The sequence below is a fragment of the Tupaia chinensis genome, unplaced genomic scaffold, assembly GCF_000334495.1.
Source record: "Tupaia chinensis unplaced genomic scaffold, TupChi_1.0 Scaffold000115_1, whole genome shotgun sequence".
In the NCBI taxonomy this organism is placed as follows: Eukaryota; Metazoa; Chordata; class Mammalia; order Scandentia; family Tupaiidae; genus Tupaia; species Tupaia belangeri.
In genome coordinates, this window is record NW_006159579.1 from 1585560 (window position 1) to 1610183 (window position 24624).

The 24624-nt window shown below is 46.7% G+C and overlaps 1 protein-coding gene across 1 annotated transcript; it reads right to left on the bottom strand.

The window, feature by feature from the left end:
• Nucleotides 1-1368: 1368 nt before the first annotated feature.
• On the bottom strand, nt 1369-24572 carry AHCY (adenosylhomocysteinase). Its single transcript, XM_006144021.3, has 10 exons — nt 24545-24572; nt 15780-15970; nt 14051-14126; nt 12354-12503; nt 10443-10555; nt 9785-9992; nt 9609-9696; nt 9394-9511; nt 5415-5609; nt 1369-2280 (listed from the first exon to the last, which is right to left on the bottom strand). Exons 1-10 carry the CDS (start codon nt 24570-24572, stop codon nt 2149-2151), a joined length of 1299 nt encoding a protein of 432 aa, XP_006144083.1. The 3' UTR covers nt 1369-2148.
• Nucleotides 24573-24624: the final 52 nt, after the last annotated feature.

The window sequence follows — 24624 nt, forward strand, 5'->3', positions numbered from 1 at the left end:
TGAATGAATGAATAATTAAATGATTCTTGAAAGAAATGCCATCTCAGGCCAGCAGGTGACATGGTGGTTAAGGTGCTGGATTCCCATGTAGGCAACTGTGGTTCAAGTCCCAGACTAAGCAGCTTGAAACTTGCACTGGGCGTTGTGTGTGTGTGTGTGTGTGTGTGTGCATGCCCAAAATCCTGAGAAGAGAAGGGACTGTGGCATGACCATCCCCCCGGGGGGGTGATTTCTCACATTCTGGCTCCCTGTCTTTGTCTCTCTGATGAGCACGTAAGCCCTAGAACAAAAACCTCTCTCAAATAAAAAGCTACCTCCATTATCTCCATTCTTATCTGCAAAATTAAGATGCTAAGGGGCCAACAGGTGGCATGGTGGTTAAGGAACTGGGCTCCCATATGGCTGACATGGTTTAAGTCCCAGATCTGGCAGCTTACTTTCCTGCTTTCCATTTCTCTCTTTCTGATCACATTTTTAAAAATAATAATGATATTAAATTTTTAAAAATGAATAGGCCAAGGAACCAGCAGTTAGCGTAATGGCTATGTCGCTGGACTCCCACGTAGTCAACTGCGGTTCGAGTCCTGGACCCGGTAGCTTAAGCTCATGCCGGGGACGTGTGCGTGAGTACCCAAGATCCCAAGAGGAGAATGGAGGAGAAGGGATTGCGGTGTAGCCATCCCCCCCTGGGGGGTGATTTCTCACCTTCTGTCTCTCTCTGTCTGTCTGGAGAGCGCACGCGCCCTATAGCAAAAACCGCTCTCTCAAAAAAAAAAAAAAAAAAAGAATAGGCCAAGATTGTTGTGAGAATAAGATAAATCAACTAACAGAGCCCCTGTACCCAGTAAGTGCTCAATAAGTAATAGTCCTTCCAATGCACACTGGATCAATCCAAAGAAAAGTGAAAAGGAGGGTGGGTATGAATAGAAACACATTTAAAAAAGGAAATAGGGGCCAGTAGGGGGCATGGTGGTTAAAGCGCTGGACACTCCAACATGGCTCACCACGGTTCAAGTCCCAGATCTGGTGGCTTACTTTCTCACTCCCCCCACCCCTGTGTCTCTCTCTGGTCAAATTAAAATAAGTGAATGAATAAATAAAATTAAATAAATAAATACAAACAAGGATTACAATAGTTATAAGTGAGTTAAATTCACCTATTAAAGAACAGTCTCATACAGAGTTAAAAACAGGTTATTTACAAGAGACATACCTGAAGAAATAAGAGTTTCTTATTTTATCCATCCTTCCAAGCTTCAGGGGTTGCCATATTACAGCCAACCCCATTTTCTCAGTGCTTCATTGAACATGAGTACATATACTCCTGCACTGTTATCAGAGGATTAACTAAATAATAAAGGCTCAAAATTCTTTTAGGCACCAAAATTTTTATTTACCCACCTTCTTGCTTCTTTTCAACATTATAAACATTATATTAACATTATAAACCAAATTAATCTCTTTTGACCCAAAGTTGTGATAGGAACCATCATGTTACAAAGTGGTGGCAGATCTATGTCCACTTTTCTGTTTTTCGGGCCCTTCTCAGACTCTGGCTGTCCCTTTCTTATCCTTTCTTGGCTATCCTTTAACAGTCTACTCTAACCCCTGTAAAATAGGGACCAAAAGTACCAACCTATTATTCTGAGTCTTAAGAGAAGGTCTGCCACTAAGCCAGGCTCTGAGGAACATTCAAACTCCAACAATTCCTCCTTGCCCTTCAATAAAGCTCCTTCTCTTCTGATATGGGCTGAGGAACCAGTGAATTTGTAAACCAAGCTCACAGGCCTAAGTCTGCAGCTATAGTCAAGGCCTAGTGGTAATGCACCTGGACTTTGTGGCCACCACTACCAACTCCCAACCTAAGGAAGGTCTAACTGACTGAGAAGTTCCAACACCCCTAAGCTCACAGTACTTGTGGATGTCTTGTACCTCCACGACCACAGCTTGATGAGGGGCTTCTGAATTCCTCTGCCACACTTGAAACAGTATGAGGGACACAGCAGAGGCCAAAGACTGAGTGACCAGCCCCAGGGAGTTGATGGGTGACACTGACAAACCAATCAATCACAAAGTTGGTGCCATTTGCTCTTGGGAAGTGAGGCCTGGGTAAGGACAGCAGCTGAAAGGTGAGGGCAGGCATGACTCTCAGTAGCGGTAGTGATCAGGCTTGAATGGGCCCTCACGAGGCATGCCCAGGTACTTGGACTGCTTCTCAGTCAGCTTTGTCAGCTTCACGTTCAACTTGCCCAGGTGGGCTTCAGCCACTGCCTCGTCCAGCTGGGGAGAAACAAAAAACCTGGAATCAGTACTGTGCTCTGGGATGACTTATCTGCATCCAGCCGCCAATAAGGAACGAATTGTTCTGCTGGGCTATTTGCCATGTATGTTACCCAGATTACCTCATTTTGTCCTCACAGCCTCAGTGGATGTGCTTTTTGGCTAACCACATGGTTCCTCATGAGGGAACCATGCTATGTCCTCCCATCCATAGAGCACTGGTGGGCCCATCGGTTACATCTTTTTACTCATCCTCCACCGATCCTAGCAGCTGATCAAAATCCTTCTCTAGGATTTACCTATGGACAAGACATATCTTCCATGATAGATGGAGATAGGGATGCTCTAATTGCACTAGGATTTCTAAGCAGGGAGGGTATTGGTCCCAGATCATCAGTGGCAAGTCTACTTGACAGGTAAAAATAATAGATGGGTAAAAAAGAGCCTAGAGTTCAAGAAAGAGCTGTGATGACATGAAATCAATGATCTAGTTTCTGAATCCTACACTTCTCTGTCATATAGCCAAAAGAGTTGCTTTTCTGATTACATGGACTCCTTTTTTAATTAAAATATATCCACAATTCTTTGATACTCCTTCCTACAAGAGGTAGAGTCTAATTCCCCAGCCCTTGAGTGACTCACTTCTGAAAACTAGAAATAAAGCAGAAGTGACAGTGTGTGATTTAGGAGAAAAGGTCATAAAAGGCACTGCAGACCCCTTGCTCTCTCTCCTGGATAGAGAAGCCAGCTGCCATCTCATGGCAACACCTAAGCAGCCCTATGGAGAGGCCACTGGGTGAGAAACTGAGATCACAGTCAACAGTGATATAAAATAGATCTTCCAGCTTCAGATGATTGTAACTCTGGCAGAAATTTGGATGCAACCTCATGAAAGACCTTGAGTCAGAACCATTTACGATATAAGCTGAGCTCAAATTCCTGACCCACAGAAACTGAGATAATAAATTATTGTTTTAAACTAGTAAATACCAGAACTGAATTGTTATTCAGCGACAGATAATTAAGACACTGGTTTGAACAGGTTTTCTGCCACTTGCCACCAAAAGGATCCTGACTAATAAACTGCCATCTTCCTTTTATAAACAAGGAAGTCAATGCTTAGGAACATGGGATGACTTGCCCAAGGTCACACAGCTAGTGAATGACAGAGCTAGGATTTGAACCCAGGCCCATCTGGCTCCAAAGCCCCAAAACTTCTCAAGCATCCCAGCTTATGACCTCCAGAACAGCTTTGAAGAGATCGAACAGAAACCAAGGACAGATACCAGGGTTAGACAAGGCAAACCTCTTAATTCTGACCAGTGCTAAAACACCTAAAAGGAGCCTAAATAAAAGGCAAAGATAGGGCTGGCAGGTGGCATGGTGGTTGGGGTACTGGACTCCCAAATGGCCAGGCTACAGTTTGAGTTCCAGACCTGGTGGTTTGCTTTTTCACTTATCCTCCCTCTCTCTGGTCAAATTAAATAATAATAAATAATTTTTAAAAATAATTAAAAAACAAAAAAAGGCCAAGACGTTATACTTAGAGAAGTGATCAACTCAGTCACTCAGTGTGGCTTTCACTTTCTCACTCTAGATCTGGATGGGGAGGAGGTGGGGATGGAGGCCTCTTCGTACTCCTAAGGTTTCATGCCCCAACCCATGTTATGACAGCCTTTGATCATAGCCTGGTCCAGCATGCTCTTACAATCCCCAGTGGTTTCACATTGGTTATCTCATAGCCTCCAAAACTCCTCTAAGAAGTAGGAGGAGGAGTTGGCAGGTGGCGTGGTGGTTGAGGGTGCTGGACTCCCATAAGGCCAACAATGGTTTCAGTCCCAGACCTGGCAGCTTGCTTTCTCGCTTTCTCCCTCTCGCTCTCTGGTCAAATTAAATTTAAATAAATAAATGAAGTTAGATAAAATAATTCTTGAAAGAAAGAAAGAAAGAAACAAACAAACAAAGAAGTAGGAGGAACAGAGTTTATCCTTGTATAAAGAAATTGGAGCCTAGAGTAAATGATAATGTACTTAGGCAAGAGGCAGGCAAAGAGAGAACCAGACCTCATCCCAAGTCCATGTCAATTCTACAGGCAGAATGAAGGCCTCCAACTCCCAAAGTTTACATTGGATCATCCCTTTGGTTGGCCTGACCTAGCCCATGATACCTTTCCTTTTTCTAGCACCCTGCACCAGAAGGCAAAACATCAGAATGGTTAACAGCTTGGACACATAACAGCTGTGAGCACAAGTGCATCTCTAAACCTTAGTTTCCTTATTTGTATGATTGCTGTCACAACCATTTACCTCCCATGGCTATTACTAAAATCAGTAATGTTCAGAGTGGTCAGTGTAAGCAGGTACTTTAATAAATGGTGGCTGTGCTATCATGGTTGTTAACTGGCGTTTGTGCAGGGGATGTTTGGATTAGCACTGGATTTGATGTCAGAGGGTCTCACTGTCATGGCTACCCCCGACTACCCACACATAGGGTATGTCAGGTGCCATCCTCAATGGTGCATCATTTCAGTCCAAAGTCACAAACCTGTGAATCTGTAAATCTTTAAATACTACACTGAGTTTCCATATTTAAAAACTGGTAACTTCATACAAAGATCTTGGTATCTGGCTTCTCTTGAAAGGTCAGAAGCCACAGTCCAATGGACCTAGGTTCTGGGGTGATGACAACCGAGAGGCAGCCACCCCTTTATCTGAAGGATGTGCTTTTCAGCTTTTCATTTCCCATCCAGTCTGGGTCCCAACCTAAGGAGAATCCCGCCAATCTTTAAGGAAGGTACTACTGCACTCCACAGATGAGGACACAGAGACAAAGAAGTTAAGTAACTTGCCCTAGTTCCTCTAAGTGGTGAGGCTGAGATTCAAACCTGGGTGTGTCTCACTCCATGCTCCTCTCACCACCCAGTCCTGCCCCTCTGGTTGTGTTCCAGAAATCATTCCCCTCTTCGGCCTCAGTTTCCTCTCTGTCAAATGGAGGGAATGATTGTGCTATGAAGATCCTATAAGGACCTCTAAGAGAGCAGACATGCAAGCACTTTATAAATTCTGGCAAGCCTTATGGGAGGAGCGTAAGGTTGAACACAGGACTACAGCCTTGAGGTGAAAGTGAGAACCCACCTTCTTGGGCAGGAAGTGAACTCCAACAGGGTACTTGTCTGGGTGGGTCCATAGCTCAATCTGTGCCAGCACCTGGTTGGTGAAGGAGTTGCTCATCACAAAGCTGGGGTGGCCCATGGCACAACCAAGGTTGACCAGCCGGCCCTCGGCTAGCAGGATGACATGGCGCCCATTCTTCAGCCGGTAGCGGTCCACCTGCAAGCAAACAGAGTAGCAGTGAAGACTGGCAGGACACAGCTACTACAGCCACCCCTGCTTCATCCCACCCTTAGTCCAACAGGTCTTGCTGCCCCCCAGCAGTGCCTCAGAGGACTAGACTGCCCCAGAATATCCTCTAGCACAGCAGCCTGGCACGCACAATTAATAATAGCCAAAATCTACTGAATAATTAAGCAGCAGACCTCAAAGGTCTATTCTGAGAATTTATGGACTGACACATGTACTCACACACTAGGTATTCAGCAAGTAGCAACTAATAATGTTATCATTATTGCCACGATCCCTGTACTAAGTCCTCTACATCTAACTCATAATCCTAAAGAACTCTAATTTAAGTGCTACTATCACCCCCATTTTGCAGATACATAAAATTCAAGTTCATAAGGTAGAACCACTTATTAAAAGCCACACACTAAGAAATGACTACCATTTGAGACTGGATAGTCTGTGGACACATATATTTCAGTCATCATAAAAAGTTGAATGTAGCAAGGGACCAGCAGATGGTATAATGGTTATGTCACTGGACTCTCGCTTAGCCTACTGCAATTTGAGTCCCAGACCCAGTGACTTAAAATGCATGCTGGGTGCATGTGCATGCACACCCAAAATCCTGAGAGAAGAATGGAGGAAAAGGGATTGCAGCATGGCCATTCCCCCTGGGGGGAGTGGGGTGGGGGGGTGTGATTCCTCGCTTTCTGTCTCTCTGGCAAGTGTGTGTGCCCTATAGCAAAAATATCTCTTTTTTTTTGGGGGGGGGGCGAGGGTTTGCTATTGGGCACGTGCGCTCACCAGACAGCGAGACAGAGAGATAGAAAGTGAGAAATCACCCCCCAGAGGGAACGGCCACGCAGCAATCCTTTCTCCTCCATTCTCCTCTCAGGATCTTGGGCACGTACACACACGCACCTGGCATGAGTTTTAAGCCACTGGGTCCGGGACGCGAACTGTGGTCAACTACATGGGAGTCCAGCAACATAGCCTTTACGCTAACTGCTGGTCCCTTAGCAAAAATATCTTAAAAAAAAAAAAATAGTTGAATGCAGCTTAGTAAAGCTTACTAAACGCTGGATGCAGCCTCAACTTTTGCTGCATACTGAATCACTCTGGGAACTTTAAAAAATGGAGATGCCCTGGCCTCAGTCCTGGAGATCACTATTCAAGTGGTTAATGTGGCTCCCAGGTGACTCTGCCAAGGTTGAAAATTCCTGGTTTAGTGAATGAACATGAAATGGAAATTCCCAGTCCTGGGACCCCAATCCTCTCTCTCTCAGCTGTCTACACCCACGGAACCCATTTTCTCTTCACTCCTATCTTTTCACTTGCTACTCTTCCTCCCTCATGCTGCTTCCTGGACATTTCCTCAGAAGCCCAGGTTTCCAGGCTACTGAAAGAATCCTGGCAGAGCTCCAAGAAAAAGGTCTCTGGTGCTCACCAAGCTTTCCTTCGTTCAATGAACATTTGCCGACCAGCACCTGAATCAAGCCCCTTGCGGGGACACATTAACGTGGACCCTGTCATGAAACAACAGTGTGGCCAGTGATTTCAAGAGCAGTGAGACGCATGCTGCACTGGAGGTCTGTGCACAGCAGTGGGCACTGCCTCTGCTGAGGGGCTGGCTAAAAAGGCAGTCCCTTCCTCTAAGCTGGGCTCATCACAAAGCTGAAGTGACCTATGGTACAGAAGACATTTAGGCTCAATAAATGGGCCTACTTTTCACCAGCTAGGACTTAGAGGAAGGACAAAGCAAAGGACATTTGCTCTGTTCCAAACAAAAGGAACCATTTCGACAGATGACCAGGAGAAGCTGAGGAAAAGTGTTCAGGGAGTGGTCCAAGAAGGCCTAAGCCCACAAGCCCTTGAGAGGGTAGACAAGATATGAAGTTGGGAAGAAAGATGACAAGGCTGTTGAGGATTCTAAGAGTGAGGATACAGTCCAGCAATGGAGGACAACTTGAGGGAAGAGGAAGCCATCACCCCAACATAGTACTGTGATGCCTTTATGGAAGAATGGCTGGTGCTCAGGGGTGTGGGTGCGAAAGAAGACTGTCCACTCTACCCTATGCTGTAGTGTCAGACCCCCTACACAGACAGATAGAGACACTTTATCCCTAACCATGGAGACACTTTCTCCCTCAAGGCTAGTGCAGGACCTACCCAAGAACTTCTCACAGGCAAAGGGCTCAAGGGTAGTGAGGTGTGTGGATGTGTGATGTGTGTTCACAGAAGTACCTGCCTGCCTCTCTGGGCCTCTGAGACCCTGGCTGGGCCTATAGTGTGGCCCTAAATTGGTGGTGCCATGGCTGTAGCCAACTCTATCTATAGCTTCTGTACAAAATCTTGATGACAGCATGGGCATCATCAACTCAAAGCACCCCACAAAAAAGTGGGAGTTTTGCCTTTAAAAGTAATGTGACTGGGGCCAGCATGTAACATGATGGTTAAGGGTGCTGGATTCCCACATGGCCAACTATGATTCGAGTCCCAGACCTGACGGCTTGCTTTTTTGCCTTCCCTTTTTCTCTCTCTCTGTCTCTGTCTGATAAAATTAAAATAATGATAATAATAATAACAAATAGAATTAAATAATTCTTTAAAAAAAAGAGAAAGTAATGTGACTAACATCTCTGTATAGACAATTATCTCCTAAGGATTCATTATTAGGGAGGACTGCCCAAAAGAGCTGAAATGTCCTCAGAAACAAAATACTTATACACTCAAGAGAAAAAAAAAACAAACCTACAATAAATATAACCCCAAATAAAATGTTACATACTCCAAAAAAAACTTTTTTTCTTTCTTTCTTTTTAAATTTTGCTACAGGGTACATGCACTTGCCAGCAAGCCAGAGAGGGAAAGTGAGAAAACACCCACCACCACCCCCCCATGGGAAATGGTCATGCTGCAATTCTTCTTCCTCCATCTCTCCCTCCTTTCGGGATTTTGGGCCAACACATATGCCTGGTATATTTTTCAAGCCACCAGGTTTAGGACTTAAGCCACATGGGCGGCTTTAACCACCAGGCCAGGGGCTGTTCCAAAATTGATCTTTCAAAGTACACTACAAATCTGTTTTTCCTCCAGCTCAGTAAATGGGCCTACTTTTCACACACATGCTCAAGCTAGAAACCCATCATCCTTCTTGATTCTTCCCCCATTATGACCCCAACACCCAGTTTGTCCACGTCAGCACTATCCAAATGGAGGCTGCCATCACCCTTTGCTGGGACTATTGGAGGGGTAGGGTGGTCTTCAAGAAGTTATGGGAAAATATGTATTATTTTAAAAACTACACATGGATTTCAACATTTTTTGCACCAGATAAACTCACTCTTTAATTCCCTATTTTCATCATTTTTAAAAGTCTCTTCATATAAGAGCATCATCTAAAAGCCTCCCTTCATCACCCTCTCACATCATTGTTTTCATTCTCCACACAGCAGCAAGAATGATCATTATACAACAGCAACTCTGGCCCTCATATGCATGCAATGCACTCCCTATCACAAAAAAATTAACTTACAAAAAAACAGTAACCTCACCATGTATAGCTCACCTACCTAATACCTTCAGGGATTCTACTGCCCTCGAGATAAAGTTTGACACCTCAAGTCTGGCTCTGAAACCTAGCCCTCTTCCCCCATCCCACTGCCCAGGTTGCAAAGGTCTCCTTATCTGTCCACTTTGAAGGGCAGCCCACAAGCAGGCCAACCCAGAGCCCTGCATCTGCCCACCCAAAAGGTAGGAGTGATTGTCTCACCTGGGGCTTGATGTTCACCTTCTCCACAGCATTCTCATTGAGCCACTTGACATCAATCTCCACATCAAAATGTCCAATGTTACACACGACAGCATCATCCTTCATTTGCTCAAAGTGCCTGTGACAGAGCCCAAGCCCGTGGAAGACCATCAGAGACAAAGAGCAGTCCCAAGCTTGCCCCTCCCTTGCTCCTCTGGACCTCTACTTTCACCTACCGGCCAAGGATGATGTCAATACAGCCTGTGGTGGTGACAAAGATATTGCCCTCCTGACAGGCCTCATCCATCGTGGTGACCTCATAGCCTGTGCAGACAGTGACTGTGCGTTATCTAGGGTAGCCTTGCCCCTCCTCCGACCCCAATGGCTGACAGCAACCCCTGTCCTATCGTACCCTCCATGGCAGCCTGCAGTGCGTTGATGGGGTCGATCTCAGTAATGATGACTCGAGCTCCAAAACCCCTCAGGGCCTGGGCACAGCCCTTGCCCACGTCACCATAGCCTGCTACAACTGCCACTTTGCCAGCAATCATCACGTCTGTGGCCCGTTTGATACCATCAATGAGGGACTCCCGGCAGCCATAGAGGTTGTCAAACTTACTCTGAAAGGAGAGGGGGAAGGAGGAGATGGGGGAAGATGCTGGGACCAGAATCACTTGAGTCTGAGTACCAGGACCTAGGCTCCTCATATCCACTCAGTATCTCGGGCTGAGCACCTCTGTGACTCCATACCATAAGCCCATGTCCCCACCTGCCCCTCATCCCAATCAGCTCCAAGGCCTTCTCCCTAGTCTTTATCTGTAGGTACAGAAGTCTTCCTAGAGATATAGTACTAAGAGAGATTGCCAGTCAAAGGATTTGTTTAACTTAAAACCTGGTTCTGAGGCCCACTGTGTAGTTCTTCCCTCTTTACTACACACATTACCTTCAGTCTATAAACCCCCCTTCTCCACATAAGGGTTTCATGTCTCCAGCCTACAGCCTTCATGGGCACTCTTCTTCAGTGGCCTACTCCTGCTGACAGCTAGAGCTGTCCCTGCCCACAAACTCACCTTGGTGACAGAGTCATTGACATTGATGGCAGGCACCTTCAGGATCCCATTGGCCATCATTTTGTATAAGTTGTGGACCCCAGTTGTGGTCTCCTCAGAGATGCCTCGGATGCCTGAATGAGAGGGGAAAAAATACTCAGAGACCACACATGAATTCACCTAAATTCCTCATTTTTGTCCCCAAAGCCATTCCTCTTTCTGGGTTCCCAATACTATAACTAATACCACAGTCTACCCAAACCCCAGGTCAGCATGAAGGGGCCATCTGATGCCGTCCTACAGGGAATCCATCACCAGATCCAAGAATTCTACCTCCCAACAACTACTAACTTTTCCACTCTCACTGCCCATGCTCTAGTCCCTGCTGTGATCCATTTTCCGCACAGCAGCCAGCAGACTTTCTTTTTTTTTAAATTTGCTATAGGGCACATATGCTTACTGATGAGAAACAGAGAGAGAGTGAAGATAAGAAAGCATCTCCCAGGGAGGGGCAAGTCATGATCCCTTCTCTTCCATTCTCCTCCTGGGACTTTGGATATACATGCACGTGTGCTTGGTATGTTTTCCAAGCTGCCAGGTCCAGTACTCGAACTGCACAGCTAGCCTTGTACGATCCAGTCACCTTAATACCACACTACCAGCTGGCCCATCTAGCAGTCTTTTTTTTTTTTTTTTTAATAGAGATTTTTGCTATAGGGCACTTGTGCTCGTCAAAGAGACAGAAAATGAGAAATCATCCCCAAAGGGGGATGGCCATTCTGTAATCTCTTTTTCTTCATTTTCCTCTCAGGATTTTGGACATGTATGCACATGCTCCTGGAGCCAGTAGTTGTTTTTTTGAGGAGACTTTTGCTATAAGGTTTATGTGCTTGCTGGAGAGACAGAGAAAGACAGAGAGACAAGAAGTGAGAAATCAATCCCCAGGGAGGGTAGCCACACAGCAATCCCTTCCCCTCCATTCTCTTCTTGGGATTTTGGGCATGCACACACTTGTGTCTGGCATGAGTTTCAGGCCACGGGGCCTGTGACTCAAACTGTGGATGGCCATGTGGGAGTCCAATGACGTAACCATTACGCCATCTGCTGGTCCTGAAAAGGTACTTTATTAAGTAAAAGTAAAGTCCACTCCAGAGAGGTAGGAGCAGGCCTAAGTGGACAGAAGAGCGGCTCAAAAAGCTGCCAGCAGTCATTTGTAACACATATTTCAGAAAAATCGCCAATCCCTCTGGTTACTTCCCTTTGTTCTTGGTCTATTCAGTCCTCACACACCTGGCCTTCACTAAAGGTCCAGGTCCAAACTCCCCAGAGAAGGCTCCCTTCATTCACTATGGCCATGCTGGCTTCCTATTCCCTTCATTCACTGTGGCCATGCTGGCTTCCTGTTTCCTGGAGTCAATCATTTCTTACCTCAGGGCCTTTGCACTCACTGCACCCTCCCCACTATTTTAAGAAAGCCGGCAGGTGGTGTGGTGGTTAAGGGTGCTAGACTCAGATGGCTGACCAAGGTTCAAGTCCTGAACCTTGTGGCCTGCTTTCTCACTTTTCTTCTCTCTCTCTCTCTCTGTCTCTCTCCAGTCAAATTGGAAAATAATAATAATAATAATAAAGTTAAATAAAATTATTTAATAAAAAAAAGAAAGCTAGCTCCTTCCCAGCTATTCCCAGCCCTGGCCCTATGCTTGCCCTTGCACTGTCATCTTAGCCAGGCCTCCCTCAGGCATCCTAGCCCCACACCACCAGAAGTCAAGAGGCCAGGCCCCTGCACGCCGGTAGGAACTTGCTATCTTCCTATCTTCCGTATGGGCTGCTGCTCGAGGTGCTGGGACTCCTTCCAGGCCTGCTCCCTTTGTGTGGGTGAACAGGCCCCATCCAGGCTGCCAGTACTGCACCCACCTGCCCCACCCTGCTCACCTGACAGAAGCTGTGGGTACTTGGTGTGAATGAGATTAGTGAGGTCACCACCGTCGTCCAGAATCATGTTGAGGGGCCCATCCTTGAAGTACAGAGTCTGCTCAATGCACCACAGATACTCCTCATCCGTTTCACCCTTCCATGCGAATACTGGAAAATGAGTGGCATCTCAAGGCCTGCCCTTTCCCTCTGGTACCTGCTTCAGGAAACTACCCGAAGAGTTAATACTCTCTTCTGAATTCCCATTCCCAATCACCTCCACCCCCTGAAGACTCAGAAGTGGTACAAACACAACTTGGAGCCAGACAGATCTGAGTTCAGATCCTGGCCACTGACCAGCTACGTGATCTTGGGCAAATCACTTCACCTCCTGAAGCTTCAGTTTTCTCCTCTATAAATGGAGCTTAGAATAAGATGGATTAAGTGAGACATGGCCAAGTACAGCTCCCCAAGCTTAAATATCTGGAAAGAATTATTGCCTTTCCCACTCCCTTCTGTCTGGGCCCCACAGTGACCAGGGCTCCCACCCACAATGCTTCCTACTCAGCTGGACCCACAAGGCAGGATCCAAGGTTTGTTCTGCATGGAAAGGTTCCAGAACACAACAGTCTCCGTGGTGGGCAGTCTCAGACAAAGTCTGGCCAAAACATTACTAATAGCAGCTGCTGTGTATGGTGTACCTTCTCTGGGCCAGACATTATGCTAACTGCTTCATGTCCTTTCTCATCGCAGATGCTCTATGGGGTAGGCATTACCATCATCACTACTCACAGCTGCTGGGGTCACTCAGGGTATTCCAAAGTAGGCACCAGAACCAAGGCCGGCTGGCTGCCAGTCCAAGTTCTTCCCATCACATGATATGACTGGGACACAGGTATGGGGCTCCCAGGAGCCTTCCATGAGCAAAGGACACCAGCCAAGCAGGGCCAATTGCCCCTCCCCCACCTGGTGCAGACAATGGTCTTGAAAATAAGGCCTTTCCCAAAAGAGGGCTGTGGAGTCCAGCCAAGGCTCAGGAGTGGAGGACATGCCCCCCAGCCCTGGTCAGTAGGTGGAAAGCCCCTCTTCGATCCTCCCCCTTCCACCTGTGGGCTCCTCCACCTGTGGGTGGATGTCCTGTCAGAATAAGATCTAACCACTTCCCCTGAGGCAAGAGAAACATGTGTCCATTTCTCCAGCAGCTTATGAGAAAGTCTTTCATGTTTAGTAGTAGTCCTTCCCCAGCCTCCTAGACTGCTATACCCTAGGCAATGGATCTTCTGGGCTCTATCTGGCCAGTATCCCTCCCCACTTCTTTCCTGTTAGGATTTGCACACACATACACATGCACCCAGAGTCGGGATTCAAACTGCATTTGGTTATGTGGAATCTGGCTCCCTATACACAGGGCTTAACCGCCATACTCTGGAACTGGTCTCTTCCCAAGTTCTTTGGAAACAAATCCACATCCTTCCTCTCCTCTGTATCATGTGGTTTCCAAGCATAAGATTCTATCCTTCCTGGTCACATGGATTGAGTTGGGTCAATACAATTTTAGATGATAGTGGGGCAAAGTAGTTCTTCCCTACTGGTCACTAGGCTAGGATTCTGTGGTCATGACCCCTCACCACCACTGTAAGGAAGCCCATTTGTGCGGGAGCCAGTGAAGCAAACAGGGAGAAGCAAGCCACTCATAATAAGCCCTGAGCAGGTCTCACCTGGAATACCAGCCTTGGCAATGGCAGCTGCTGCATGGTCCTGGGTGGAAAAGATGTTGCAGCTGGACCATCGCACCTAGGAGAGTCAGCAAAACAGGGCTGTTGGTCACTGACGACACAAAAGCAACAAGGTCACTAGGAAGGGATGGGGAAAGTCCTAGAGCCAGAGATAAGAGGCTTAGAATCCATGACTACAGGCTGGAGACTGTGGGTGAGCAGACGGAACCAGAGCAGTGATGGAATCTGACTAAGGTTTTAAAACATCACTCTTGTGGGCTGGCTTCATAGCACATCAGTAATGTTCTGCTCGAGGAAAGCCAGATCTCACATGGAGACTGTGGCTTAAAATCCCCAGCCTGGTCAGCCTAAAACATGCCAGACACATGCATGAATTCCCAGAAACTGATGGACTAAAGGACTGGAGGAAGAGAATCCATGGCAAGTCCAGACCCTGTGCAGGGTGCCTCCCCACCCCTTACGTGCACACACATACATTCTATCATGAATAATGGAAAAATTATTTTTAAGTAATTCTGATGCCATCTAAAAGAGAAAGAGCTGAAGCAAGGAAGTAAGTGAAGAAGGAGCCGCTAAAGAGTCCAGATAAGAAATATAACAACAGCAGGGGAGGTCATGAGAAACTGTTAAATCCTGGGTATATTTTGAAGATTAAATTTACAGGATTTGCTGAGGGATTTGTTGTTGAGTACGAGAGAAAGAGAAGTCAGGGGTGATACCCCGCTTGGTGAACTGAAAGAAGCTAGAAGCTGGAGTTGCCATTTACTGATAAAGGGAAGACTTCGAGAAGAGGGAGGGCAGAAAATCATGAGTCCATTTGGATGTGTTCCCCGAGATGCCTACTAGACATCCAAGCGAAGATGACACATCAGCAGCTGCATATTCAAGTCCGAAGTTCCAAGGAAAAGTCCAGGCTAGTACATATATCTGGGAGGCATTACTGTACAGACAGTATTATTCAAAAGCCATAAAATCAAACCACTACAAGAGTGAATATCGAAAAGAAAGAAGAGGTCAAAGGATTGAGCCCTGGAGTTCTCCATTCTTTTTAGCTGCCCTTTCCTCCCCTCCACATTGGGAATTCACCTTGCTCCTTGGCTTCCTGAGATCTTGGAAGCGCAGTTAATGATTGGTACACATGACCCAGGCTCAACCAATCAGAACATTCCATCCTCTGGCAGCCATGATTGGTCCAGAGCAGGCACATGAGCCTGCAGTGGCCAATGAGAGCTAGTCCTTAGGCGATCTTGCTTTTTTATTTTCTTCAAATTGGCAGAGGGCAGCAGACCCTCAGAGAGACAGAGAGGACATAAGTATGCTTTGGTGGAGTGTGGTCACCTTGCAATCCCTTCTTCATACCTGTTGGAATTTTAGGTGCACACTTGGCATGTTTTTCAAGCTACTGGGGCTAGTTTTGGAACCACAGTCAGCCAGTTTCCTCAACCACCAAGCTACAGCTTGTGGGGCCCTGTGTTGAGTATTTCCTACTAGAACTCTCAGTCAGGAGGATGTGTTGAGGGCCATCAGAAGGTATCTTCTCAGTCAGGGAAAAAATCAGAACATTCCCTACCCTGAGAGATAAGAGGGCCCTGCAGGGCCGAAGGATAACCCTCACAACCTGGACCCTCTTCACCTCTGTGCAGCCTTCTTCTCTGGCTGAACCCTGAGAAGGCAAGGGATTAGGCTGGGGTCACAGAGCTGTGGGTCTCACCTCAGCACCGAGGGCAACAAGGGTCTCAATGAGGACAGCAGTCTCCACAGTCATGTGCAGGCAGCCTGCTATGCGGGCACCCTTCAGTGGCTTGGAGGCTGAATACATCTCCCGCATGCGCATCAGGCCCGGCATCTCATTTTCTGCCAGGTCCAGAACCTTGCGACCCCAGGCGGCCAGGCTGATGTCAGCTGCAGGAACAGAATGGGTGAAAGATTCCATGAGTTACTTTGTCCCATCAACCAAGAAGCACAGCTACTAAGTGAGGACCCTGAGTCTAGACTCAGAACACTTAAGGCTTAGGAACCTGTCGCTACATTCTTTCACTTACTCAACAGGTATTTATGGAGCCAGGGCAATCAGGAAATGAAAAAAAGACGTATTAATAGTTCCTGCCAAAAAAAAAAAATGAGAGAGAGAGAGAGAGAGAGAAAAGGGACCGGCAGTTGGCATAATGGCTATGTCACTGGACTTCCATGTAGTCAACCGCAGCTCAAGTCCCAGACCCAGTGGCTTAAACTCACGCCAGGTGCGTGTGCATATGTGCCCAAGATCCCAAGAGGAGAATGGAGGGGAAGGGACTGCTGTTTGGTCATCTCCCCTGAGGGGTGATTTCTCCCTTTCCATCTCTCTGTCTCTGTCATTCTGGCGAGCACATGTGCCCTATAACAAAAACCTCTGCAAAAAATAAAAATAAAAAACGGGACCAGCAGGTGGCATGGTGGTTAAGGCACTGGATACTCCCACATGGACAACCATAGTTTGAGGCCTGGGTCTGGTGGCTTCCTTTCTTACTTTCTCTTTCTCTCTCTGTGTCTCTCTCTGGTCAAATCAGAATAAATGAAAGAATAAATAAAATCAAAATAAATAATTCTTTAAAAAAATAGTTCCCACCTGTAGCTTATCACCTTGTAGGACACACTGAACCAATCATGCAGGTATATGAAAATTATAGCACAGAGAAGTACCCCTTTGAAAATTAGCTATCAGACTATACTTCCCACTGCTCTTTTCTTTCTGCTATAGTAAACCAACCTCATTCCCTAAAGACCTTAGCTCCTGCTTCTCCATCCTTCTCTCCAAGTCATCAACTCTTGGTGATTCAACACTCATCAACATTACTCAACATTATCTAACATCTTGGACTTGACACAATTTCTTGATCTCCTTCAAGATGCCTCTTCCCCACTCCTGGTGTTTTCTTTCCATCCACATGGAGGGAACTCATTAGTGTAACTAACCTTGGCCTCTCTGCTCCAGGGGAGGTAAAGTGGCTTGGCTGAGAGAGTAAGTTGGGCAAGCTCAGTTCTGCCCATCCTTCTTTTGCAAGCAAGTGTCTACCTGCCTACCTGCAGAAAGTGGGTATTCTCTGCTCTTCCACATAAAGACCCCTATTCAGGCTCACCTTGCCCTCTAACTAGTAGGTAACTGCTGAACTGTAGAGTTCTGTTATAGGATCACTGAGCTTTCACACTAACTACATCCCCTCACTTCGATGTTATTAGTAATAAAAGGTGGATTTTGGCTTCTGTCACCCTATGTGCCTTAAATTTGTCTAAATACAGGACTAGCAGATGGTGTAGTGGCTATGTCACTGGACTCCCATGTAGTGGACCGCGGTTTGAGTCCCGGAAACGGTGGCTTAAACTCACACCAGGAAGGTATGCGTGTGTGCCCAAGATCCCGAGAGGAGAATGGAGAAAAAGGGACTGCAGCGTGGCCATCCTCCCTGGGGGGATTATTTCTCGCTTTCTGTCTCTCTCTCTCTCACTGTCTTTCTGGCAAATGTACGCGCCCTATAGCAAAAACCTCTCCAAAAAATAAATTGTCTAAATACTATTATAAGCTTTCTATCTTCATACTCTTTCCTCTAATCACTTCACCTTCCTCCCTCCCACATTGGCCAGTTCCCAAGGTCATACTCTAAGTCAATTCCTAGGTCAATGTTTACGGAACTCCCTGATGATAAAATTCACCTGGCATGCTTATAAATCTCCCCTGGAAAATCACATTCAATGGGTCTAAGATGGGGCCTTGGACTCCTAGTGATTTTTATCTTTAGGGAAGCTTAGATCCTGTCAACTGCCCAAGGAAATGGAGGGTTGGAGGGGAAGAGGGAAGACTATAAAGAACTTAATAAATAAAAAAACCTTACTTAGTCTGCTTCCTACAGTGCATCTAAACAATTTCAGAGATGAAATGCTTCTTCCTCTATGACCATTCCCACGGTGCTTCAACAGAACACCTCCCTCAAGTCCTCACCCCCACCTCACCCCTCCCACTCTGGTAGGCCATCCCAATGACAGCTCTCCCTCCCCCAAATCTGGATTTCATCAACCCACTCTTACTATGCCCCATCTTTCCAATTCTGTCCCTCCAGAGTCCCAATTCCAACAAGGCTAAAGTCTGTCAGATCAAAACCTCTAATCCCTTCATCCTATCAATTTCCACAGTCCCCTCTACCTTCTTTCCCTGATAACTCACTCAGCAAAACTCCCCACCTTCCACTACACTAAGCCACTGAACCCAGCAGGAAGAGAATTGCAACCACACCAGGAGATCTCATTTATTAACCACAAATCTCAAGGGACACATAGCACGTTCCAGCAATCCTATTACATTTTCCTAGTAAATTTACTCTACTCTCCCCAAACCTCCAACACCTTTCCCCATCAACTGACAACCTCCCTTCACAATTCACTGAGAATTCAGAACCATGCCACTTCTCCTCTATGGAATCCACTAGTCTGCCTCCTTTGTACCTACAGATTGGTAGATTCTTTTCTGTTAAAGTAGATGAGCTTGGGGACTAGCAAATGGTGTAATGGTTACATAGCTGGACTCCCACGTAGTCAACCATGGTTCAAGTCCCAGACCCAATAGCTTAAAACACACTGGGCATGTGTGCATGCGTGCCGAAAATCCTGAGAGAATGTGGAAGGCTGTATATTAGTTTTTTGTTTTTGGTTTTTTTTTTTGAGATTTTTGCTATAGGGCATGTGCACTTGCCAGAGACAGAGAGACAGAAAGACAGCGAGAAATCACCCCCCATGGGGGATGGTCACACCACAATCTCTTCCCCTCCATTCTCCTCTCGGGATCTTGAACACACACGCACATGCGCCCAGCGTGAGTTTTAAGCCACCGGGTCCAGGACTTGAACCACAGTCGACTACATGGGAGTCCAGCGACACAGCTATTACACTAACTGCTGTAGTCACTGGCCAGCTAATAAAGACTCCTTTAACCTTAATCTGGCTTTGGTGGTCGTTCATTCGGTTATACTCTACAACAAATGGAAGAAAAGAAAGGACTGCAGCATGGCCACCCTCCCTGGTGGGGGGGGGGAGGAGTGTGATTTCTTGCTTTCTGTCTCACTTTCTGTCTCTCTTTCTCTCCGGTGAGCGCATGCCCTATAGCAAAAAAAAAAAACCTCTCTAAAAAAAATAATAAAAACAGCGCAGGCAGGTGGCATGGTTATTAAAGGCACTGGACTCCCACATGGCTGACCATGGTTCAAGTCCCGGACCTGGTGGTTTGCTTTCTCACTTTCCCTCTCTCTCTTTCTCTGTGTCTCTCTGATCAAACCAGAAAATACTACTAATAATAAATAAAGTTAAATAAAAATAATTCTTTTTAAAAAATTAAAATGAGCTGTCCTTGCTAAGGGGCTGGATCCCACGTCCTCTCACCTCCTTAAGGACTCCCCCACTCTACTGAAACTGCTCTTCTCAAGGCATCTGAAGACCAGACCGATCCCCACATCTGTTGGTCTAGGAACCTAGGTTCGTGTTTCTCCTACAAGCACTAAGCCTGCTGACTATTCCCTCCTGCCTAAAACCTTTTCCTAACTTGGCTCTGTGACTCTGCCCTCTTGTGCTTTTCCTCCTATCTTCTTGGCTCCTGTTCTTCTAAGACTAATGTTTGGAGTCCTGACGGCTCCCTCATCTCCCTCTTCTGTAACTCCTACCAGATGAGCTCATCCATTTTTATGGCTGTAAATACTTTCTCTACAGTGATGACTCCCACAGAGTTATCTTCAGCCCAGACTTCTTCCCAGAAGCCAAATGCCCACTCAGCATCTCCACTTGGATGTCCAAGTTTGAGCCCTCTCGACTTCTTGCCCCCACCCTCCTCTCCTAATCTTCCCATTTTAGGAAATAAAACCGCCATTGACTAAACCAGTCATTGTGGCCAAAAACCTGTAAAATTTGTTGATTCTTTGCCCTTTCACCTCCATTGCCATGTTTTTGGCTCAACATTCCAAATATATAAGCAATACCACCTTATGACCCTCACCTAAACTTCCATTTCTCAGTTGAACCACTATGGGAGCTTCTTCATTCACTGTACCCTTACTCCCACATACCATTTGACCACAGCAACCAGAGAAGGGAAGCTTTGTTGTTGTTACAGGGCACATGCATTCACCAGAGGGGCATGAGAAGTCACACCCTCAGGGAATGGAAACACCACAATTCCTTCTCTTCATTCTCCTCTCAGGATTTTGGGCATACACACACATGTACCCAATGTGTTTTTCAAGCCACCAGACCTGGGACTCAAACTGTGCAGTCAGCCATATGGGATCCAGCCACCTTTAACCACTATATCACCAGTTGGCCCAAGAAGGGACTTTAAAAACTGAGGTTAGGGGGCCAGCCGGTGATGAGGTGGTCAAGGCACTGGACACCTTGACCAGTGTCAAGTGGTCAATTACAGCTCAAGTCCTACACCTGGTGGCTTGAAACTCACACCAGGCGTGTGTATCTGTATGCCCAGAATCCCAAGAGGAGAACAGAAGAGAAAGGGTTGCAGCGTGGCTATCCCCCCTCAAGGGGGTGATTTCTCACTTCCTGTCTCTTTCCGTCTCTCCAGCGAGCACATGCACTCTATAGCAAAAATTTCTAAAAAAAAAAAAAAAAAAAAATTGAAATTATATCACCTTCATTCTCCCACTTAAGTGAGCAAACAAACAGAAAACCTCCAAAGGCTCCCCCTAACCTATTAATAAACTCCTAACTCCTGAGGACTGGCAGATGGAGTAATGATTATGTTGCTAGACTCCCCCATGACTGACCACAGGATGAATCCCAGACTTAGAGGCTTAGAACTCATGCCAGGTGAATATGCATGCGTGCCCAAGATCCCAAGAGGAAAATGGAGAACTGCAGTGTGGCCAACCCCTCTGGGGGCAGGAGGTGATTTCTCACTTTCTATCTCTCTATTTCTCTCTGTCTTTTAACTTCTCACCTGGTCCTCAGGCCTGTATCCATTTGACTGCCTCTCTTTGCCCCCATTTCTCCATCTTTTTCCATCCTCACTAGCTGCTGAGCCACACAGACCTCTGACTGCATTCATATTCTAAATTCGTCTCCCCTCAGGGCTTTAACCCAAGCAGTTCTTAGCTTGGAAGGCCCCACATATCTGATATAGCAACCCATAGTAGGTCCTCAAAAAAAAAAAAAAAAAAAAAAAAAACTGGAAAGAGGTTTAAAGAACTTGGTATACTCCTGCCAGAGGAACAACAGTGGGCCAAAGTGGATTAAACAGAGGGAATAAGAAAACAAACCACGATGTTACTCCTAGTGAGGTAGGAAGCCTATAGTTTTTAAATTTTTTAATTATTTCATTCAACTTTATTTATTTATTTATCTATTTATTTTAATTTGACCAGAGAGGACAGAGGAAGAGAGAAAGTGAAAAAGCAAGCTGCCAGGTCTGGGACTCAAACCATGGTCAGCCATGTGAGAGTCCAGCACCCTTAACCACCACGCCACCTGCTGGTGAGAAGCCTACAGAGTTTTAAGGGAGACATCATTCAAAGACCACATGTGCCTTCTGAAAAGACTCCATTGGCTGCTGCATGGATCTGTCAAACAAGAGACCCTGAAAGACCTGTGAGGAGGGAGACCAGAACTGGGGTGGTAGCCCTGGACACAGAGACATGGCAGATCTAATAAAATGGAGACAATTCTACACTACCTGTTTGCATGTCTGTCCCATCCCCACCCCAAAGTCACTTTTGTATTTCCAGTGCCCAGTAGGGTCTGACACAGAAAAGGGGTCAGCAAATGTTTACTGACCCTATCTATTAGAAATGAATGGGGAAAGAACCATGAAAGGGACTGGCACAAGTGAGATGGCAAAAACAAAATAAAACAAAATTGAGACCAGCAGACGGCATAGCAGTTACATTGGTGAACTCCCACAATGGCTGACCAAGCTTCAAGTCCCAGACCCGGTGACTTGAAAAATCACACTGGGCGGGTGCATGCCTAAGATCCCAAAAGGAGAATGGAGAAGGGACTGCAGCAGGCCATCCCCTGGGGGAAAGGGGGGTGATTTCTCACTGTCTCATGTCTCTCTCTCTGGTGAGCACATGTGCCCTAAGGCAAAAACCTCTTAAAAAAAATAAATAAAACTAAACAAACCCGAACCTAGTCCAGTTCCGAAGACTTACCAATGAAGAAAGTGCCCAAAGAGGGGTTTGCCCCAGATTTTATACCCTGTCAACAGCAGAAGCAGGCCTGGCAGCAATGCTGGTGTAGAGCAGAGGCCTTTCTCAAAGCCCTCAAGGGAGAGGAATTCACTGTGGGGGACAATGGCTGGGTCTGTCCAGTCCCAAGCTAAGCTCATCCATCCATCTGTTTTTCAAAGCCCTCATGGTAGCTATAGCAGCCTGTTTTCCATGCAGGAAGGGCTGGTGCTCCAAGCTCTGGGACTTCTGTTGCCAGGGGAGCTGAGGACTTGCAGAAGTTCCAGGATAAGCCAAGAGGGACAGCGAAAGCCTCTCTAAATTTCAGTTTCTTCACCTGTAAAGTAAGGGTAATCATCTCTAACCTTGCTATGTGCTCTGAGGATTAAATATACCATATGGGCAGGGCTGGCAGGTGGCATGGTGGCTAAGGGTGCTGGACTCCCACACGGCCAACCATGGTTCAAGTCCCAAACCTGGCAGCTTGCTTTCTCACTTTCTCTCTCCCTTTACCTCTCTGATCAAATTAAAATAAATAAACAAATAAAGTTAAATCAAATAATTTTTTTAAAAAATTATATACACACACCATATGGGCAAGGTCTGGTGCTCATTGATGAAGGCTTCCTTCCTCCATCCCTACACAGCCAAACTCCCCCAATTCCAAATCCAGCCTTATCTCCATTCACACAACTCAATGCCTCCAGTCCTGACCCACAAATTGTCCCACAGTATGACAAGCACTTATTCTAGCTCTGCCACTGATAACATTGACTTAACCTTTCTGGACTTTGGTTTCATCATCCACACAATGGGAACAAGTCTACCCTGGTGGCTACTTGATTAGCTATTTCAACAGAATCTCTCCAAGTCACTGACTCTCAGAGGCTCACTTTCTTCCTCTGTAAAATGGAGTAAAATTTACTTTATAAAGATACTGTTAACACACACAAATCACCTGACACTAGTGCCTTTCTCAAGGTCTTACTGCCATTTTAAAAGTTACTTATTTTGAGGGCCCGCAGGTGGTGTGGTCATTAAGGGCACTGGACTCCCACATGGTCAACCGTGGTCTGCGTCCTGGACCTGGTGGCTTGCTTTCTTGCTTTCCTCCTCTTTCTCTCTCTTGCTCTGACCCTCTCTGGTCAAGCTAAAATAAATTAATTTTTAAAAAAAAAAAGTTACTTCTTTTGGGGCCAGCAAGTAGTGTAGTAGTTACAACACTTAACTCCCACATAGCCAACTGCGGTTCAAGACCCAGGCCTGGCAGCTTGAAAATCATGCCAGGTGCATGTGCATGGGAGCCCAAAATCCCAACAGAATAGAAAAGGGATTGCAGCATGGCAATCTACCCTAGACGGTGATTTCTCATTTTCCCTCTTACTGTCTCTCTCTCCAGCAGGCGCACATGCCTATGGTAAAAACCTTAAAAAAAAAAAAAACAATTTTTGAAAGAATGAGAACAAAAGTGTCTTGTTCCAAGTGTTCACCTGTGGTGGAAGGGTTGCACTCATAAGTCCAGATGGTCTAAGTTCAAATCCTGCTCTAATGTGTCCCAGATGTAAGACTGTAGACAAGTTATCCTACTCTAGAGGGCCAAGAGAATAAAATTAAGGCAGTACTGATCCCACAGTAGGGGGATATTAAAGATTAACTATCATTATGCTAGCCTTCAATCTGTAGATCGATTTTTTCCCAAGCACTCATTTCTCCGAGATTCTCTGCCCGACTGTCCCTATTGCCCAGGTTGACCAGCCCAAAGTCCCCGGTGTGCAAACTAATTCAGGCCTCTTTCACACGCCCATAGGGCTCCAATGCAGTCGCTTTCTCAGTCGGAGGCCCTGAGAGGGATGAACCCTTGTCGGGTCCACCCAGCTGGCCAGGGACCGATCCAGGCCCAGAAGTGAGAACTTGACCCCCAAGGGCAGGTTTCTGTAGGTGCCAAGACTCCCAGTCTGCCGCCAGAGCAGTCTCCAGCCCGCCCCCGTCAGTTCCGTGAGCTACACGCCGCCTGCTCTCTGCTCAGCAGCCCGCGCGGCTGCAGCGGAGGCCGCGGAGCATGCCGGGATTTGTAGTCCGCTGCTGCCTCCGACGACCCGGTAGCCCCGACACGAAAACTCCCCGACACGAAACCTCCAACCCCCAGGCGGCTTCGCGCGGCCAGGAATGCGCCGAGCCCGCGATTCAAGGGGTCCTGGGCGCTCCCGGTCGACTCAGCGGCCGCCGACCCAAACGAGCCCTGGGCGGGTGCAGGGCCACCGCGGCTGCTTCACGACCTGGAACTCACCGACTTTGTAGGGCAGTTTTTCAGACATGCTGGCGGCTCTTCCGCACGGAGTAATAAAAATGGGCGAAGGGGGCCGGCCT